Source organism: Nematolebias whitei, chromosome 5, assembly GCF_014905685.2.
Source record: "Nematolebias whitei isolate Nwh7 chromosome 5, NemWhi1, whole genome shotgun sequence".
NCBI classification, from domain to species: Eukaryota; Metazoa; Chordata; class Actinopteri; order Cyprinodontiformes; family Rivulidae; genus Nematolebias; species Nematolebias whitei.
Window position 1 is genome coordinate 22,406,539 of NC_056502.1, and position 22,019 is coordinate 22,428,557.

At 41.2% G+C, this 22,019-nt stretch overlaps 1 protein-coding gene across 1 annotated transcript in view; it reads right to left on the reverse strand.

Annotated features, from left to right (window-relative positions):
- Positions 1-14,363, reverse strand: part of LOC119410310 (IgGFc-binding protein) — a 14,603-nt gene extending 240 nt beyond the window's left edge. Inside the window, exons 1-20 of the mRNA XM_037677223.1 lie at positions 14,318-14,363; positions 12,542-13,783; positions 12,112-12,461; positions 11,443-12,019; positions 10,745-11,343; positions 10,103-10,670; positions 9,699-9,964; positions 9,273-9,614; positions 8,616-9,189; positions 8,330-8,529; positions 6,534-6,675; positions 6,107-6,435; positions 5,453-6,032; positions 4,744-5,366; positions 3,851-4,418; positions 2,893-3,494; positions 2,234-2,801; positions 1,945-2,144; positions 773-1,153; positions 405-691 (exon numbers count right to left, since the gene is read on the reverse strand). Of these exons, the coding sequence (XP_037533151.1) occupies positions 405-691; positions 773-1,153; positions 1,945-2,144; positions 2,234-2,801; positions 2,893-3,494; positions 3,851-4,418; positions 4,744-5,366; positions 5,453-6,032; positions 6,107-6,435; positions 6,534-6,675; positions 8,330-8,529; positions 8,616-9,189; positions 9,273-9,614; positions 9,699-9,964; positions 10,103-10,670; positions 10,745-11,343; positions 11,443-12,019; positions 12,112-12,461; positions 12,542-13,783; positions 14,318-14,363 (9,044 nt within the window). The remainder of the gene's footprint in view (positions 1-404; positions 692-772; positions 1,154-1,944; positions 2,145-2,233; positions 2,802-2,892; positions 3,495-3,850; positions 4,419-4,743; positions 5,367-5,452; positions 6,033-6,106; positions 6,436-6,533; positions 6,676-8,329; positions 8,530-8,615; positions 9,190-9,272; positions 9,615-9,698; positions 9,965-10,102; positions 10,671-10,744; positions 11,344-11,442; positions 12,020-12,111; positions 12,462-12,541; positions 13,784-14,317) is intronic.
- Between the last annotated feature and the right edge of the window lie 7,656 nt (positions 14,364-22,019).

A 22,019-nucleotide genomic window follows, 5' to 3' on the forward strand; every position in this document is an offset into this window, starting at 1 on the left:
ATATATATATATATATATATATATATATATATATATATATATATATATATATATATATATATATACACTAAAATAAATAAATATAATGTTCTTACTTCGCATATTTTCACTTATCGCAGTGGGGTCTGGAACGTAACCCCAACGATAAACGAGGGCCTACTGTAGTTTTTCCCAGAATGTTACATATCTGTACATCCATGCAAATATGAATGAATAAATAAGAAGTGTTAGTGAACATGGCAATATTTCTAGAAATCTCCTAATCTACATGAACACTAATGTTTATGCTGGGTTTGTAGCACTGCAACTGTGGGTACGCAAAGCTGAAACAATAAACTTGTGAATTAAATAAATAAATGCATTTCCTTGTGAACAGCCCTTAAATGTTAATTCAGAAATCTCACCATCTAGAGAAGTCTCCAGCACTCCAAGAGTTGAGAACTACCAACACATCAGTGGTGATTTTCCCATCTGCTGTCTTCATGTCGTCTTTGGCGTCATTGTTGTAGTTACCACAGACGCCACACATTTTACCGGACAGATTAGTGTCAATAGTGACGGTAACCTCCTGCGAAATGGAGTAGGTGACCCACACAGCTGACTGCCTTTTGATGATCACACTTCTGTCTGCGATTTGGATCGATAGCTCATTGGTCACTTGGCTGGGAAGAGACACTTTCCTGCCATTTATCTAAAAGAGAAGAAATGCTTTTTAATTTAGACATCACTTTAAAACTAAACTTTTTCAAGCAAGTACTTTAAAGCTCCTCACCCAGGCCTCCTGTTGGCTGTTCACCGTCACTGTGGCATCTTTAAAGAACACATACACTGCTGCAACGGCGATGGAGTCCATCTTGCTGCAGATCCTGACATCCGCAACTACACGGAACCACTGCTTAGAGTTTTCGTCGCACACAGATGCCAACTCGTATGCCCCCTGAGTTTTAACTGTTCCGGACATGCTGTCGAAGGAGCTGAGCTTGCCAACTGGGCTGACGCTGCAGTGGGCCTGTTTGATGTGACAACCCCTGACCCCGTCTCTTACATCACAAACCTCGACACTGGCACAGGACAGCTTCTCACACTTGACCAGCCCTGAGGCCTGGCACAGGCAGGAAGAGCTGCAGTCTTTGTCCACCACTGCTTGACCCACCTGCGTTTGTAGAAAATGAAGTCATTGCATCATTATGAGTTGTACATTTAGAACTTGTTACCTGTTGAAGTTCAAGGTTTAACGTTCTTTATTCAATTTAATTCAATTTATTTATATGGCGCCAATTCACAACACAGTTGTCTCACGGCACTTTACAGAAACATTCATAGACATAGAAAAGCCAGTTAGTAAAGTTCTCTATCTAAGGAACCTCGTTTAATCTTCACTTCTTCTAAGTCTCCCATCTTTATTGTCATTCGCATCACATGTGGTACATGAGATGGAATGAAATTGTGTACTCAAGATCCCAGATGCACCCCAAAATAGCAAAGATATAAAGTATAGAAGAAAAAAAAAGAAACAGTATACAAGGATCTAAGATATATATACTCAACAATAATAATATAATATGGTGTATTAAACAGCAGCCTGATCATGAGTCTGTTGTGAGCAGATAGGTATGAATACAGCAGCTTAAAGGCAAGAAATCAGCAACATGGATAATCAGCAGCACAGATAAAGTGACATATCACCAACTAATGTGGCGAGTGCATGGCAAGAAGTCAACCCAATACTAGGCTATCACAATAAAAAAAAATAAAAAATAATAATAATAACTGTTACTTATAGGGATATTGAACTAAAATTTTGTGAGAACTGCTTAAAGCCAAATTACTTCAACTTTGTTGAAAATTTGGCCTGCAAGCTTGTGGATGTCATGCATTCCTTCAAGGACTTCTAGGCTTATTTATTATTGATCTAAGAACAAGAGACATTAGTAAAATCTTTACCGTCAGATATCTGTTGTTGTGCACACATCCACAGTTTTCAAAAGGAACACACTGGATGCCATCAAAAACAAAGCCAGCATCACATTGGCATCCTTCAAAGCATCTTTCAGAGCAGGTAACTTGTTGAATGAAGCTGGCACACGTCCCAGCACAGGTGTCAGCGCACATTTCATAGTGACTGTTCAGAGGGCAGGGAGCAGCTGAAATGGGACAACATTTGCATACTGAAAACAAGTGCAGGAAACCTGTGCAAAATACACTGAAATAAATGCAGCTGAGTGGAACCTACGACAGAAGGAGTTGCTCCTCCATGGCTGGATTTGAATTCCTTCGCTCTGGCAGGCCAGTGCGTAGGCCTGCACGCTGTCACACAGAGTGTTCTTGTTGCCATCCACAGCACAAACATCAAACACACAATGAGACATGTATGCTGCAGGATTGATTTTACTGTGGCATGCTTTAAAAGGCCCGTTAGGTGCACTAATAATGCCACAGTATTCAGGCTTTCCATACAGAGTAGCCTTGGCCTGATCACACACTGGACACTCTCCTCCACAGCCACCACACACATACCCAGGCAGGTCCAGCACCCACGCACTCCCAAACTGATCAACGTTATTAGTTTGTTTGCCTCCAGGAAGTTGGAAATCATCACCATCTTTTTTGTTGTAGTCACCACAAAGGCCGCACATTCTCTCCTGGTATGTCGAAGGAACAATCACCTCAACATAATACACTGTGTCATAGAGGACTTTGAGTCCGAACACAGTTTGGACTTTTATATTGTGACCTTCTTGTGTAACTGTGAGACGGCCCTCCTCTAGCGAGAGAGGAAGGTTGAACAGTTCATCATTCACCTGAAAGACAAAAGTATGAGATTGTGATTGTGAGAACTTTTGTGAGGAGATAATCATGAACAAGTGCTTTGCATGAAAGTGTTCAACTCACAATGACTTTCCATGGCATTCGCTGCTGGATGTAAATCACATAACCATAGACTGACACTGCAATAGACTTCGTCACAGCCACTTTTCCATTACCATACTTTTCATTGCCCTGAGTGACTGTAAAAGATGGGAGCTGTCCGTTGTCATCATTGCACACCTTGGCCAGAACATACACACAGGTACCCTGGAAATCAAACTTCCTCCCATCAAAGGAAATGTAATGTGGGTCACCAGAAGCCACACACTTTCCTTCCCCTTCTGGGTGGCATCCTTTAACTCCGTTCACAAGCTTACAAACTTCTCCTGGACGACAATTGACCTTCTGGCAAGTTATAGCCCCATTCTCTCCGCAAGTGCATTTCTCCATACACTTGTCTTCAGGATAGAAAAAGTCACCTTTCTTGTAGTACTGGCCATTATAGGAGCATCCACACTCTCTCACAGGCATGCAGGCATCCCCACTCAACAGGTAGCCTTGGTCACATTCACAGGCCTCTATACAGTGCCTTTGGCAGGTGGTGGCAAATGAGGCCAAGGTAGCACAAGTTGATGGACAGCCCGTGGCACACAAGGTATAATGGCTGTTAGCGGGACATACCATTGCTGTGGGATAAGGTAGAAACAAATTAAAAATTACTCTAATATTCTTAATTAAATTAATTGTAATACTGCTTTGCATGCTAACCTTTACCGTATTTGGACACTCTGTCTATGTGGTGGGATGGCTCATCTACTATGAAACCAAATTTTAGCTTAATATCTGAAGTTGACTACCGGTAAGTTAGATTTTTTGTTTACTAATGTCAATTGACTTTCGTGACCATCTAAAATTGGGAGGACTTTGAAAGAAAATCAGTTGTAGATGTATGCACACACGCACATGATTACATCACCACCTGTTTTGTTATAGCAGGCAATAATAAAATGCCATTTAAAACAGAATAAACAGTTAAACTCACGACAGAATGATTCTGTTCTCCAGGATAGTATAGCCACTCCTCTGCTCTGACAGGCAGATGCATACACTTCCAAAGCATCACACACTGATCCACGATGTCCGTGGTATTGGCAAACATCATAAACGCAGTCCTCCATGTAAGGAGCAGGTTCCACTTGTTCATGACACCCTTTGAAAGGCCCCGCTTTGTCAACAATGATATTGCAGTATTTTGTCGCCTCGTACACCTTCTTCTGGGAGTCTGAACAGGCCTGGCACCACGGCCCCTGGCAGACTGATGAACAGCCTGGTACTATGGCCACCTGCCAGCTGTCCCCGAGCTTGGATCCATCAGGAGCAGGTTTGCCATTCTGCATGGTCAAGTCATCTTGGGTATTCCCGTTGTAGTTGCCACACAGGCCGCAGACCGCGCCCTGGTAGCTGCTGGGCAGAGTGACTCTCACTGTGCTCTGCCAGTCAAAGCTCACAGTAATTCCAGCTGCTGTCTCCAACACAGCTGTACTACCACTTCGAAACACTTTGAGCTCATTATTATAATCCAGAGGCAATGAAGCGAGCTGCCCGTTGAGCTGAAGAGCAGAGAATGAGTGAAATATTTATTGAGGATAATGGATTTAATAATTTTGCTGGCCTCGCTAATCCATTTTAATGTGCAGTCAAATTTAAGCTTAATTAAGACTGTCTGGATTAAATTTTAATGTGCAATTTAAAGTGTATACAACAGAAGATGTGGAATGACAAAATTAGCACACAGTCACAAAAGAAATGATCCACCCCTTTTAATCAGGTTGAAAAAAATTGTCCCATTTTTCTTTTCAATCCTGTGTGAAGCTGTCTCAATATTCATCTTTCTATAAAGGTCCTTCAGAAGCAGATTAATCTTTGCTGCATCACCCATATCTTCACAATAATACTTACCAAGACCTTGTAGGGGTATTCTCTGCTGACTATGAGAGTAGCATCATAAATGGATATTGTGACAGTCTTTGTGTAGGACACAGCCTTGTTTCCTCGGTTGTCATTCTGTACCGTCACTTTGAACGGCACCAGCTCTGGCTTCTCAGAGCAAAGACCAGCCAGCTGATAAACACATGTGCCCTGGAAGTCGAATTTGCGACCATCGAATGTATGATAGTGTGGGTCGCCTGAAGCCGTGCATGTGGCGTAACTGATGGGTTGGCAAGTGCGCTCCCCATCTACTATGGTGCATTTCTCATTGGCGGAGCAGGAGGCCTCGCGACATGTCACCATACCCAAACTTGTGTCGCAGACGCACAAGCGACCACACACCTCATCGGCCCAGAACTGCTGTCCTGGCTTGTAGTAGCGGCCCTGATAAGAGCAGCCGCATGTCTTAGCAGGCACACAGTCACCAGCGCTGAGGACATAACCTTTATCACACACACAGGCCTCTATACATGTATCTGTGCATTTCTGCTGTTCCTCAGGGAACGGGCAGGATGGCTGGCAAGGGTTAGCACAGTCTTCATAGTGGCTGTTACGCTGACAGTTCATTGCTGAATGTAAATAAAATGTAGACAGGCATTAAACAATGATCAATGTAAACATTTACCTGGAGCAAAATAGTTTGCAAAATACTTACGACAGCCAAATGTCTGTCTCCAGTCCTTAATTATCACTCCTTGTGCACGGCACTGTTTACTATAAGAGTCCAGTGCTTGGCACAGCATTTTTTTGTCCCCTTTATTGAAACACATGTCGTACACACAGCTGTTCATGAAGGCCTGGGGGTCCAGTTTTTCATTACAATTCCTAAACACGTTATTGGTCTTGGCTGCCAGGGCACCACAAAAGGCCTGGGTCTCATAGAGTTTCCTGTCGTTATCGTCGCAGGTCGGACAGTTTTTTTCACAACTGTCCCAGCACGGATAGTCCTTGTCCTGATCGGGTGTTTGCCAGCTCTTGGCCCATTCTATCACTGAAGAAATAGCATTACCAGCAGGATTCTGAAGTTCGTCACCTGTGTTGCCATTGAAGTTGCCACACAGACCACAGACACTACCGTAGTAGCTACTGGAAAGCTTAATGACCAGATGCCAGTTGTAATCATATGAGACAGTCAGGCCAAAATCAGTCACAACCTCGGCAGTGGGTCCTTTTTGAAGCACGGATACTTCACCATCACCCAGATTTACAGGAAGATTCAGCAGCTCCCCATTCACCTGAGAAGCACAGATCAGAGCTATTTAAATATTGTGCACACTGAAAAACGACAAACGATAGTCTAAAGTCTTACCGTGACTCGACCGACTTGGTTCTTTCTAATTGTGATGGTGTACCCATACACGAGCACATCAACCTCCCTGACGTAGGAAACGGCTGTGTTTCCTCTGTTATCATTCCTCTCAGTGACAGAGAATGGCACTAGACCGTCCACGTTCCCACAGGTCTTTGAAATGATGTACTTGCAGGTTCCTTGGAAGTCAAAGTTTAGCCCATCGAATGTGTGATAGTGGGGGTCACCCCAAGCCCAGCAGGTGCCTGTGTACTTAGGGATGCACACAGCCTCACCGTTCTCTACACGACATGTTTCTTGAACACGACACTTGGCATCTTTGCAGGGGTCTGCAAAAGACATGTCATATTTACATGAATTTCTCATGTTAATTAAAATAATTTTCTGTTTATAAAATTAGTGTATACAAATAAATGGTATGCCTTGCCTGTATTGTAGCATCCTTTTATTCCATTCTTGACCATGCACTTGGTGCTTGTGGGGCAGGTGTGTTTTTCACAAGTGAGGCCTGTTGCTGGATTACAGGTGCACTTTGTGTTGCAATCCTCCTCATATACAACTTCGCCAGGCTGGTGACAAAGCAAGTTGATAAAAAAATTTAAATCAAGGACAAAACTGAAAGCTTTTTATTTGAATTAAAGGCATTGCATTTCCTTAAGAAATGCATCTTGACCCGCACATTATGGACAGGTAAACTAAAATCTTATGATGAAAAATGATTTGGCAGTTTAGGTCAAACTTATATGACATTGTGCACAATGTCACTGATATAAAATACTAACACTCAGCATGTGTTGTGAATGACTCAGGTAACACCACACCAATTGTTATCTCCGTATCTGACTTAGTCAGTGATTCTTGTGATTACTAATGCAGATTAGCTGTGGTGGTCAGCTTGAACTGAGTTGACTCCAAAATGTAAGGATTTATAGATGTGCAACAAATGATTGTTTTTTTAATAAACATACATTGGTACATGAGATATTTTGCTAACATAAATTTGACTCCCAGCAGTTAATGTTTAAACAAAATTAGTTTATTAGTTATTATTAGTAATTATTAGTTTAAACAAAATTTCTAAGTCATCGGTTAGAGCTCGGAGTATGTGTTGGGGACAACAACGTTTGTGTGTTTTCAGATAAGACAAATATGTAAAAGCATCGCCTTCTGCTTTAAGGCCCTGTCACACTACAACTTTTTAGACTCATGCAACGTATGAAACTTGTTCAACACATTGCACCCCCGGTCATTAGTTTTGTATTGATAGACATGCCTCAGAAGAAATAAAACAAATCTGTGATCCAGGAAGCTCCAGCAGGATCCTTCACCTTTGCAGTGATAAATGTGGACCTCTACATCTCATGGATCCAGCAGGAGCTCATCATTTGCACCCTGTATATAAATGGACCCCCAAAACACTAGCAAATATGCATGCTGTATGTTACAAACATGTTCAGTAAGTTCCATGTTTGTCAGCTATATGTTAAATAAGTCAATATACAGCAAATAAAAAAAACAATAACAAACAAACAAAAAAAATACATAGAGCACAAGCTGCTGTTGCAGTTGCAACTCACACTGAACTCAATTTTAGCCAAGCTAACTACCCCTGGTGCTCACTCACAATTCTCCACACCTTTGCACTCCTCCTCTGTCACACCCACACACATGCCTCTTGCACACCTAACTCCCCCTACCCTTTGGAACTAGGAGCATTAATATTTAAGTAAAATGCCTGATACAAGTTACAGATCAGTCGAAAGTTAATTACTCGTCGGTTAGAAATAAGATATGCATACGCTCCACAATTGCCCTGATGGTGTCTGATGTATGTCAACTTATAAGTAACTTACATGTAACATGCATGAACTTATGCATAACATACCTGTTGCATACCTGTAACTTGTGCCTACCTTATCAGCAACATGTTGACATACAGGTATGTCGGAAATTTTGTGCGTGCCCCAAATTTTTGGACGGTATCGGCAACTTATGCCATTGTGAATCAGTGTGCTAGTAACTTATTTGAAATTTACACCTAACTTATGTGACTTACACCAGCATGTTTGCCTTTTTTCATTCATTGGCATATGCTGATGCTATATATCACTTTGTGACAGGGTCTTTGGGAGGCAGGCAACAAATTTTAGATATCATTTGCACTACCATGGAAGAAGTAAAAACTGTATGAAATACACATGTTCCACAAGAGCTGAATTGTACCTTGTATGTTTTTCCTTTATCATAGCAGCCACATTCAGTTTCTCTGACACATGTTTGTCCATCGAACAGGAAACCTGTATCACATTCACAGCCTTCTGCACAGCCGGTGGGGCAGTCTGCAATCTCTGTGAGGCCGGGGCAAGAAGCAGCACAGTTTTCGGGACACAGCTCATAGTGACTGTTGGAGGGGCATTTCATGGCTATTGTACAGAGACACAAGATACACATAAAATGAGAACGCTTTACAAAACAAATAATTAAAAAATATTTCAGTTATAAAACTTACGGCAGAAAGATGGAGTCCTCCAGCTGTTGACATCCATTCCTGCTAAGTGACAGTTATAGGCATAAGCTGCTACACTGTCACAAAGCACGGCTCCATCTCCATTGGAAGCACACAAATCAAACACACAGTCATCAAAGTATGGCTGGGGGTTGAGCTTGCTGTGACAGCCTGCAAACGGACCTTTAGGTTCTGTTAGAATACCGCAGTAAGTGGGTTTGGAAAACACAGCCTTTTGAGCTGGGTCACAGTTGGGACAGTTATTCCCTTCGCAACCATTTTCACACACCACATTAGGAATGGTGACCTTCCATGATCCCCCAAAGTCATTGACATTGGTGGTGAGTTTATTGTTGGACATCTGGAAGTCATCTTTATTGTTCCCGTTGAAGTTGCCACACAGGCCACAAACCTTTTCACGGTAATTACCGGGTACTGTGACCGTTACTTGATAGACCAAGTCGTAGGTTACGATCAGGTCAAAATTAGTTTTGATAACAAAATTTCTTCCTTCTTGATTAACTTGAATTGCTTTCTCATTAAGATTCAGAGGAAGATTATGGAATACTCCATTAACCTAAACAAAATCAGAGGTTTTATTAGAAAATAAAAAAACAAAACATTCAAGTGAATGTTCTTTTACCAAAAGTTGTCACGCACCAGCACTCCTTGCATTTTTGTTCTCATGATAAGAGTGAAACCGTAGACCTCCACTGCAACCAACCTGGTGACTGAAACCTTTTTCTTTCCCCTCATTTGGTCCCACTGCTCATTTTCCACCTGGACAGAAAAGGCCTCCAGGTGGGTACCTTCCAGCCCACAGCTTTTAGAGAGAGTGTAGGTGCATGTGCCCTGGAAGTCAAATTTTTGCCCATCAAACGAAAGGTAATGAGGGTCACCAGAGGCCTGGCACACCCCTTTACCAATAGGGAAACATTTCTGGATTCCGTTTTCTAGCTTGCACTTCTCATTAGGGCCACATGTAAACTTTTTGCATACAACCTGAGAAAACAGCACAGGAGATGGACAAATTATTTTCCATTCATGCTTAGCGATACTTTTTTTTTTTACATTTTATTTATTTACCTCTCCATCCTCTGCACACTTGCATTCTTCCTGACATTGTCCACTGGGATAAAACACTTCACCGACACGGTAGTAGCGGCCATTGTAGCTACAGCCACACTGTGAGAAGGGGACGCAGAGATCTCCACTGAGAATAAAACCTTCATTGCAGGAGCAGCCCTCCTGACACAAAGCTTCACAACCCCCAGAAGGAGCCAGACTGTTGCATGTTGCAGGACAGGCAGTCGCACAGACTTCATAGTGGCTGTTAATGAGACATTTAACAGCTGCACACAAGGAACAAAATTCAATAAATTGTTAATATCACAAGCAAAAAGATTAATACACAGAAGAGGATGTACATAAACTAACAGATTACTGTTTATTGTTTATCCTATAGGAGTATTTAAGTAAGCACTATTCACCACAGAACTGACTGGTCCTCCAGCTGTACACTGTTGCACCCACTCCTTGGCAGGCAGATGTGTATGATGTAATAGCTTGACACAACACGTCCTTTCTGCCCTTATACAGGCACACATCATAAACGCAGTCTTGAAAATAACCAGCTGGATCTAGCTTGGCATGGCACTCACGGAAAGGCCCTTTGGGGTCACTGATCATGCCACAAAATTCTCTCTTTTCGTATTGAACTTTTTCGGTAATGTCACAATTAGGACACACCCCTTTACAGCCTTCAACACAGCCTGGAATCTCTGCCACTCGCCAACTGGTACCAAATTCTGTAGGCTTGACAGGTTTGTTGCCATTTCTTGGAGTCAGATCATCCTGGGGTATCCCGTTGTAGTTACCACAGAGTCCACAGACTGCTCCCTTGTAGTTGCTGGGCAGTGTTACAAAGACAGCACTTTCCCAGTTGAAAGTGACTTTCAGGCCAAAATCTGTGGTGACGACAGCATACCAGCCACTCTTATACACGGATACCTGTCCCTCGTTAAGACTGACAGGCAGGTTGACCAGCTCATCATTTACCTGAGGAGAAAGCTCAGTGGAGGTCACAAAGTTTTAAAGCATAATTAAGGTGTGTTAAAATGTTATAATCTTACCATAATCAAGCCTTTATGTGTATTTGTTATGACAATGTTGATGGAGTACACTTTGATCTCGACTAGTTTAGTGTAGGCAACCGCCTTGTTGGCACGGTTCTCATTCTGTACCCGGACTTCAAAGGGAACCAACTCTGGGTTCTTGGAGCAGAGTGCAGCAAGTTGGTACACACACGTGCCCTGGAAGTCAAACTTCTCCTTGTCAAATGTCACATAGTGGGGATCACCGGTGGCCTGGCAAGTACTGAACGACATGGGCTGACATTTTCTTATGCCATTGACCACCTTGCATTGCTGACTTTCCCCACAGCCTTTATTCTGGCACTCCACACTTCTGCTTCCTGGGACACATTTACACCATTGCTTACAGTTCTGGTCGGCCCAGAATGCCTCCCCAGCAGGAATGTATCGACCCTCATAGGTACAACCACACTTTGCAGCAGGAACACACTTGTCTCCGCTTAAAACAAAGTCTTTATCACAGGTACAGGTTTCCACACAGGGGCGTTTGCATTTAGAGGGGGCATTGGGGTCAGAACAAGTGGCAGGGCAGGCATTTCCACAGAGCTCATAGTGGCTATTGGCAGGACACTTAGCATCTGGAATGAAGAATAAAACAATTTTTTAAAAATAAAGCAGGCTGAATTTTTTTCCATTATAAATACATTTTTTATGTCAGTTCAGTTTTTGTTTCTTACAGCATTTTGCCATGGTCCTCCAGTCTTGAACCTGGATCCCAGCATCCTGACAGGCATCAATGTAAGCTTCCAGGGCATTGCAGAGAAATTGTCGAAGACCACCTCCCATGCACAAGTCATATTTACAGCTTTCTAAGTATGCTTGTGTGTTAACAACTGGATGACACTTGCTAAATGGGCCATTTTCTTTTGTGATGAGCCCGCAAAATGAAATACCCTCATACTTATTCATCAGATTGTTATCACAGCTCCCACACCCACCCACACAGTCATCTCTGCACTGAGGATCTGTCCCCACACCTGGCACCTTCCAGCTGCTCCCAAAAGCCACAACCTCACCAGCCTGAACTCCAGAGGGTGTGGCAAAATCATCATTGGGGTTGCCATTGAAGTTACCACAGAGTCCACAGGTCTTACCAGCGTAACTGTCAGACAGAGATACTACAAGATTATGATCCCAGTCATAACGAACTGTGAGACCAAAACTGGTCTCTATAACTGCAGAGCGACCACTCTGAAATATGTTTAATTTGGCATTGCTCAGAACGATGGGCAAACTCCACAAACTATTGTCAATCTGCAGAAACAAAAACACAACACATTTTTATATGTTACACAAATGAGTAAAACTAAAAAGTCTGTTAATTGCAACATATGTTGAACACTTACTCGCACACGGCCATTCTCAGACCGAACCACGGTGATTGTGAGGTCATACACCTTTATAATGACCTGGCCAACATATGACACTTTGCTGCTTCCCCTGTTTTCATTTACAGCTAGGACTTCAAAGGCTGGAAGACTGCTATCTCCACACTTTTTAGCAATGATATAGGCACAAGTGCCCATAAAGTCATAGCGTTTTCCATCAAAGGTATTGTAGTGAGGATCCCCCATGGCCCAGCAGGTACCAAACCTTGGTTTCACAGGTTTGGAGACACAGGAAGGATACCCACTATTCATTTCACACACTTCATTAGGACTGCAGGTGATACTGCTGCAGGACAGAGATCCACTTCCTGACAAAACAATGTACAGTTAACATCTACACCGAGTTTATTAATGCGAAATGCTTGTGTTGATGGAATGAGCATTTTACCTGGCTGTGTACAGTGTCCTGCAGCACCATAACCATTCATCTGACTGACTCCTATGCTGTAGAGACCAAAGCTGGAACCAGAGCTGGACACAGAGTGAACATCATTGCCAGGGGCTTGTTTGTAGGACATCTCTGCCCAGGAGAAATCCGTCCCTGCAATGTTTTTCCACTGAACATCTTTTGGCAGGTTACCATTGTCCAAACGTAGTGTTTCCATTGCACTGTTTTTTGCCACAATCAGAGCTTTATTCTCGAAGCCATCAATACCTCCAAGTGCGTAGGATGAGCAGAAGCGATCTGTGGGCATGATGGTCAATAAAAAGGGGTCATAGTATTGGAGAAAGCCATTATCGACACCATTGAAGAGCAGGAGGACCTGGATGCCACGATCAGACTGAATGAACAAGGTTTCAGGAGTGTGGTAGTTGAGCTCCTTTATCTGCCCCCTGGAGAAGCTGAAATCAAATTTTTGGTTGCCTTGGTTGACAGTGACCCGAGTGGGTTGGGAGGCCTGGAGATAAACAGTATCATAATTCTTCTGGAAGCTCAGAGGGGGCACAATGAAGCTGGTCCCCCAATTTCTTGCTGGAAGGAGCTGCTCATAAACATGGTTGCACTTTGAAAACCGCCATGTACATGTGTGACCAGTGAACACAGCAACTGGAAGTCGGGAAGAAACTATGCTCCCAGACAGGTCGTACTTGCCCTGTAGTTGCACACTTTCATACGGCTGCAGTTCAATTTCCAATTTACTGCCTTTTTCATAGGCACGACCCTGGAACTCGATTGTTGTTTCTGGGAATATCTCCACCCTGTTGTTTTCTTTTCCATTGATCACAGCAAACTCTTTATAGGAGCCATAGGGTGTTCCAGACGGAGTGAAGATGAAGTATTCTGTACCCCATTCTGTGGTTGGATACACCACAGCGGTATCTGTTGTGTACAGCTTGTAGCTAAAGGACGTCACAGACACATCTGCGGATGCTTCAATGCGCACAGTGTTTGGAGACTTTGTGGTGTCGTACATCTCTACAGCTGTTGGGACCTTGATGTTAACCCCTTCACCAGCCTTCAGAGTTTTCTCTTCTTTAAACTTTAAGGAAGGCACTTGCACAGTCACTTGAGTATTGGCCTGAACAGCTGTGATGTACAGCTGAAAGCTAGGATTATCATAGCGTGGTGCATAATTCTGCATAAATGATACAGCAAACTCCCTTCCCACCCAGCCAGCGCTGGATGGACCTGAAAGATGAGAAGTAATAGGAGATTCAAAGAAGGGCTTTTGTTTAAGTGTGCATAAAATAATTGATACACAAGGCTTCACAAGTTTTAAGGATGCTGAAATTATACAGAAAATGGCACCATTTGTGTCTGAACAGTTAAAGAGTTTATAAACATGCAATTAAAAAGTGTGCAAGGCTTCTTGGATAGCCCAAAACAATATGACAAAAAATGATGAAAGTCCTCCATTTCAAAAAGAAGAAGAAACAGGGATGAATTCTTGCCTATAATGATTTGATTGCTCCTCATCACATCCCTTTTTAAAAAAAAAAGTCTTTTAGATATTTACAACATGCAATAAGCCACATGCAAAATTTACTATATACATAGTAGCAAATATATTTTAAAAAGTGATTTTGCTTAGAAGATTGGCTCATTGGTAAACAAATTCACTTAATGAATAGACTGATTCATTTAACATTTTTTTTTAACTACACAACAAACAACAACCTGATTGTTCACAAATTAAAAATGTAAAATTTAAATTCTACTTACAACTCAGTAAAGCCCCAAACACATAAAACAGCAACAAGTTCCCCATGGCTGTAAGAAAAAACACGTTCTATTATAAATTATTTAAACATTTAAATTCAATGATGCAAATGCAATAATTTGAACAGGGAGGAAAAACTCAAACACACACTTATTAAGTGGCTATGTGAAAATCTTTTTGTACCATTCTACCCTTTTATAGATTCAAAAGGTAAAAAAAAAAAAAATCAACTAGCCAACCGGTGAGGGGAATAAAGCCTGTTGGTACAGTAATACCCTTCCTCTAAAACAAATACAAGCAGAATAAATTTTAGGTCCTGCTAGATGTTGACATAGGTGTGAACCTTAATACAAACCACATACTGGGAATCAAACATTTATGTTTTACTTTAAATTAACACACCCTGGAACTAAGACAACGTATCTGTTAGTTTAGGGAAATGCTAAATCACCTATTTTTTTGTTAATAAATAGAAGCATATGTAGATACAAAATGAAATGTACATCATCTGTATATACATGCATATCCTTTTTTAATGTCCTAGTTGTACTCATGAAGAAGTCTGAATAATTTAGAATATTAAATACTGAACTTGAACCTGTTTATTGCTTGTAACCTGCAAAGATTCATTTGGTGTTAAATACTTACCCTCAGTCAGATATCGGTTTATTTGATAATTGAGATACATTTAGTTTTATTTTGTTTTCTGGGGTAACCAACCAGTAATATCCAGGGTAGACTGGGCAAGACAAGATAGCTTTGCCTGTAAAAAGTATTCACTTTCTTGATTGTTTTAACCATTTTATTCATAATATAAGTCAGTCAGGGTCAATACAAATTGGCTGTAAACTATAGGAAAATCCTGGAGGACAAAATAACTGTTGTATGCACAGTCTGTCCCACCTCACCTGCTGAACCTTGGAACTCCTTCAGAGTGGTCCCAGGTATCACTATCACTATTCTCCTTCTTGGACAGTCACTGGCCTGCTCTTAGTAGATTTATAGATGTCTCATTCTACTTCTTTTGGCTTTTCTCTCTTCAGTGGTTGCCTCAGTGAGTCATCCTCCTCCAACTTACTCTGTCCTCAGCTTCCTCTGTCCTAAATCCAACTGCATCCATGTCCTCTCTAACTGGATCTGTATATCTCCTCTTTAGCTTTTCTCGTTGTCTTTTTCCTGGCAACTTAATTTCTAACACCCTTATACCAATAAACCCACTGTCCCTCCTCTGGAACCTGTGCAAACCATCTCAGTCTGGCCTCTAACTTTATCTCCCACTCCTTAAACCCGTGTTGTACCGTATCTTTGATGATCTCATTCCTAATTTTTTCCATCTTTTTTGCTCCCAAGGAGAACCTCAACATCTTAATTTCTTCTTCTTCCAGTTCTTTCTCCTGTCTTTTTGTCAATACCACTGTCTCCAGTTCATACATCATAGCTGGTCTCACCACTATTTTATAAACATTTCCTTTGACCTTTGCTGACACTCTTTTGTCACAAATCACTCTTGAAACTTTTCTCCATCCACTCCATCCTGCCTGCACTTTTCTTTTCCACTCTTTATCACACTCCCCATTTTCCAGGACAGTGGACCCCAAGTACTTGAAAACATGTGAACTCATTTTGTAAGAAGGCCCATCAGAGAATATATTTTTATTGGAAACTCTGTGGCTTTAATGTTGATTCTACTTTTATTAAAATGTTTTATTCATGTTTTATTGGGTCTCTTTTAACTTTTACCTTCATCTGTTGGTTTGGATTTTTAACACGTAAGAAGAGGAACAAACTCTTGGGGATTGTCAGGACGTGCACCAAAATTGCTGGCAGAGCCCTACAGGACCTCATTGACCTACATAAGATAAAGTCAGTGAACCAGACCAGGCTGATTCTGGCAGATCCAGATCACCCACTCCGTGGTGAGTTCATGTTGCTCTCATCTGGACACAGGTACCTATTGCCCAGATGTAGGATGAACAGGCTGAAAAATTTGTTTATCTCTGTAGTGCTCAGATTTCTCCATGAACAGTGGTGATTTCTGAACTGTTATTTTAGTGTCTTAATGTCTTGTCTAGTATGAATGGTTCATGTGTTTATTGACTGTGAAACAAATTGCTCCTTGGGGATAATAAAGATTCTTGAACTTGTATTTAAATGTAATTCTACACAGTGCCATTCAATGCTATCTGGCCAAGCTCTCCCCTGCCACAACCTTACAGTCTCCAATCTCCCTCAGGTTTCCTCTTCTACACAGCATGTAGTAGACCTGCTTACTCCTTCCTTCATTCTTATAGGTCACTCTATGTTCCTCCCTCTTTTAGAAATAGGTACTATACAGCCATTTCCATTCTCTTGGCAAAACCCACCACCACCTGTCCTTCCTAGTTTCTTTCTTTAACACCAAACCTACCCATCACTTCCTCATCCCCTCTGTTTCCTTCACCAACATGTCCGTTCAGATTTTCTCTGATCACCACTCTCTCCTCCCTGGGAATTCTCTCTATCATTTCATCTAGTAGATCAGGGGTGTCCAACCAGTTTTATAGTTGGGAACCATTGATCTAGATCATATTTGTCAAACTCAAGGCCCAGGGGCCAAATGTGACCCTCGCTGACATCTTATCTGGCCCCCCAAGATGATATTTTAAATGTAAAATACTTTTATCACTATTTTTTTCCAGTAAACTTTGATTATGATGTTAAAAGTGCAACAGGGAACATCAAATGAGACCAATCAACTCTTGTTGAGGAAGCTGCAACCAAAAAAAGATGTTGGATGTCTAACTAGAGTTAATTTAGAGTCTGAAACAACCCTTAATTTGAAAAAAAGTTTTAATTTTGGCCCCCTTTTGTAAGTGAGTTTGACACCCCTGATCTAGATTAAGTGATCAGGGGTACCCAACCAGTTCATTGTGATCTTCTGATAGATCCTGGATTGGTTAATCAATCATGAGATTTGTGGAACACGACTTGTTTTTTTTAAAAAAAACCTTATTATTTAATGTTCAAGCCTTGAGTATAAAGCACCCAACCCATTTTTAAGTTCTCACAAGACACACCTAACCCTTACCTTCGAAAGGACATACAAGAGGAGAAGATATTTTCAATGCATTTCTGGAGTTTGTTAATAAGAGCAACTTGCCCTTTGAGTAATTTTTATTAAAACTGATGGCGCTCCAGTGATGACGGGTCACACCAGTGGATTTGTTGCACAGTGCAAGCACAGTGAATTGTTCCCAGATATTCTGAACTACCACTGCATAATCCACCAACAGGCATTGTGTGGGAAGATTTTAAACATGAAAGAAGTGATAGATGTCACTATGAAGACTGCATGCTCTTTACAGGCAAGGAGTTTGCAGAGGAGATTATTTCAGGCTCACTTGGAGGAGGCGGGTGCAGACCACACAGACCTGCTGCTGCATATGGATGCTAGGAGGACACCGAGTGGTTTTTGGATTTAGCCTTTCTCACAGATCTTACTGACCTGATCAATTAACTTAATTTGAAACTTCAGGGAAAGGATAAAAATATAATACACAATTAGCTCAGTGAGCACTTTCGAAAGTAGGCTACAACTTCTCGCAATTCAACTGCAAAGCAGGGACTTGCAAAACTTTCCACACATGCAGGCAGATCTACAACATCAAAGACAAGATGTCACACATCTCAACATTGCAGTGTATTATGAGCAAGTTCAGGGAATCTTGTCAGAATTTGAGAGATGATATTTCGTCTTTGTATCCACTGAACCTGTTACAGCTACACGTGTCTCTTGGAAACATTGATGTGGTTGACACCGCGCCCAGATTAGTCTCCATGTTTCAGATGGACCACTCTGGTGTTAAAAATGAGATTTTGACTCAGCAAAATGACATTAGGATCAAATTGAGAGCAACAACTGACATGGATGGAGAGTTCTGGAGTCTGCAGTCAGAATAAAAGTATCCTAACATCAGAAGATCTGCTTTGAACTTGACAACACTTTCTGGAACAACCTACTTGTGTGGGACTACTTTCTCTCACTCTAAGAACAGACTGATGACCATATGGTGACCTGCCTACGCCTTGCAACCACCTCATATTGCCCCACCTATGCGAACCTGGCTTCCTCCTCCCAGTGTCAGAAGTCCCACTGAGGTAGAGACATAGATTTATTTTCATATAGCTTGCATAAAAAATTGTCTCTTCTAGATCTGTCACAATTGGGTCTGTTTGTTGATTTTTAATTACATATCAGGCCAGACTATTGTATCATACACTGACTGGCAACTTTGTGTGAGTGTTATGACTAGACTAGTAGGTTTCAGCAAGCTGCCAATTTCAAAAGTAGATCTTGGTTCAAAACAAGTTGGACACCCCTGATCTAGATCCTTCCAAAATTAATTTTTCTCCTTTATGTCACATCCAACCTATGCAGCAGAACCACTGATAACATTTAGCATCAGACCTTCTACTTTTATCTTCAGACACATCACCCTAACACTTTTTTCACCTCTACTACATTCTTTACCATCTTCTCCTTCAGAACCACCCCTCCTCCATTTCTTTTTCTATCCACACCATGGTAAAACAGTTTCAACCCCACTTTTAACGATGTGAGTTTTGATGCCCTTCCACTTAGTCTCTTGGACACATAAAACATCTACCTTCCTTCTCTGCATCATGTCAGTCAGCTCTCTACATTTGCCTGTCATTGTCCCCACATTTAGAGTTGCAACCCTCAGTTCTACATTCTTGACTTTCCTCTTCTCCCTCTGGCTCCTGACACATTTCCCTCCTTGTGGTCTTCGACTAACAGTAGCACAATTTCTGCCCTCACTCTGCTGGTCAACAGCACCGGTGGCAGTCGCTATTAATCTGAACCTTGACCGATACGGTATGGTGTTGAACTTGTGAATTTGCATATTAGTTTTGGCAAAAACGTTTAACATCGTATGCCCTTATAACACAACCCTCACCATTTACTCTGACTTGGGTCCGGCACAAGAGATACACTGGCTTGTGCTCCTTAGCTGGTTTTTAGATGTCTCATAATTATTTCATTTATTTGTGCTTTTAACAGAACTCCTGGGGTTGTTTAGGTCTTTGGAATTCCTCTTGTTTTCATCCCTGACTTGTACTTTTCAATAATCTTTTCTCTGAGTTTAATTACAAGAGTCACTTAAAAAAGGGGATGGGCATGGGGGGAGGAGGGGTGTTTATGCAATTGTTAATTTTATATTACTAATTTTATTTAAAATGCATAATTTGGTAGAAATTGGATTTTACGTTGTCATTGAAGGTTTTATAGTTTTTGCTAAAAACAAAAGTCAGTTTATGCTGACCATGACAAATTTATACCAATAAAAAGGGTAAAACATCCAAGGCGGTGAATACTTTTTAAGGGTACTGCATATTTGACACTCTTGAGGAGTTCCTGGGATTCTCCAAAATGGTTATAACCACTCTTACCTGCTGGTTTAACAACCTGTTTGAAAAAAGTTTAGACCAGACTGACAAGCTAATGGCTAGTCTGAGCAGTGCCAGGACAAACAGTCAAAAAACACAAATCTCCAAACCACCTTAATCTCCAATTGCTATTTAGTTTATGCAAATGCCAACTGATAAACCAACATTGCACTCACTTCTTCCAACAGATGTTATGATTCTTCTGCCAGAAGTGGAGCAGACTACTCCAAAAGTGGTACAGCTAGCTGCTATGTGCTTACAGAACCATAAACAGGGGGCAGAGGATAAAACAACAAGAATTTGTCTAATGTCTCTCTTGTCCTCTGCTCTGACTAGCAGTTAGCTCATTCTGGTCAGAATTATTGTCCATTTCTCCAATCTGATGTTCAAAAAGTGACTAACAGATATTTATTGTTCATAACAAAGCCACAAACCACCACTTCACAGCAACTAACTTATCTCTTTAAAGGGGTGTCTGGTCATTTTTGACGTTGAGTCTGTCAAAAAGTTAACAATATGAACAATATGACAATGACAGAACACAATAAAAAAGAGCAAACGTTAAAAAAACACGTGACAGCAAGTTAATTTCTTATCTAATTTTTATTCTTTAGATTTGAAAAGCCCTTTTGTCACTTACAGTTATATTTTTAGGACTTGAGCTCACTTGTTCAAAGGCAGGTGCATCGCACTGCCTGCACTCGTTGCAAAATGTACTTTTGACACTGTGTGCTTTAAATTGTCTCATGCTATTCAGGTGTGTCATGTGTCAAGCTTACAAAATGGGTGGATAATCCTTAAGAAGTGATGCATCAAATATTAAGCTAACTTTTCTGCAGAATGACAATATCAGGGCTAAACGGAGGCATTCTGTTGGCTTTGTGTGCCACTTGAAGAATAACAGCGTACAAATGAGGGCTCAGTCATAAATGCAACAGAGAGAAAGTAAATTTGACTGAGCTTAAAAAAGTTTGCATTGCAGTGTTTTCTTTAATAAGAATTAAAAACTCAAATATTTAATTGGCATTCTTTGAAGCCAGGGCAGGGCCTTTTTAGTTTTTTTCACACATTGTTGGTCTGGATTTAGGTAAAGGTGTGCCCTCGTTACTGTTTTTGTTAGAACCACTTCAACATTGGCAAGAGATTATCGTGTTTTTATTAGCTACATGAGTTTACTTGGAAAGAGGGCTGTTCAGCTTTGATACAACGAGTACAAGACTTGAGTTAAACTGGTCACACATTTCTGTCAATCGTAACTGAAGGTCTATCATTTCTTGGAGAAATGCATATCTCCTGTCCCATTTAATGCCAAAGTTTCACTATGTCTTATGTCAGCGAGTTGCAGTTGTTTTGATCAAACCTTGAACACATCATGCAAAATCATGTGATCTTGTGAGATGTCACTATGTTTTGCCAATGACTCTGCTTCTGGAGCATCAAATTTTATTTCAATATCTATTTATTAAAACAGAGAGTCCAGGCAGGATGGAGTGGATGGAGAAAAGTTTCAGGAGTGATTTGTGACAAAAGGGTGTCAGAAAAGTTCAAAGGAAAAGTTTACAAGACAGTGGAGAGACCAGCTATGTTGTATGGTCTGGAGACAGAGACATTGACAAAAAGACAGGAGAAAGAACAGGAAGTAGCAGAAATGAAGATGTTGAGGTTCTCCTTAGGAGTGACAAAATTGGATAAGATTAGAAATGAGGTCATCAGAGGTACAACACAGGTTGAACAAATGGGAGATAAAGTTAGAGAGACCAGACTGAGATGGTTTGGACATGTCCAGAGGAGGGACAGTGGGTATACTGGTAGAAGGATGTTAGAAATGCAGCTACCAGGAAAATGGCAAAAAACAAAGCGGAAGGTCATCAAGGAGATACATGGATGCAATTACAGAGGACACTCAGCTGTTAGGGTTCCTATTTTTCACCTGCAGGAGCTCATGAGTGTGTGGTGAGGAGCTCTTACAGCTCTTCCCCATACAGCTAATCTCCCCATCCCATACATAAGGCTGCATTGAGCCTTTGTTGGACTGTTGATTACCACACCACTACTAAGAACCTGGAATCCTCCAGTTTCTTCCCTTGAACTAGAAAACAAGAACAAACCAGTAAAAAAGTACAAATAAAGTCCAGTTGTTTTTGTCTTGAACTTTTTTTTAATTTACCATGTCCTGGATGACTGAGAATCTTCACCAGCGTAACAAACCAGTTTCCCATCTCCCAAACCCATTTCATGTTCTTAACAAAATTTTTA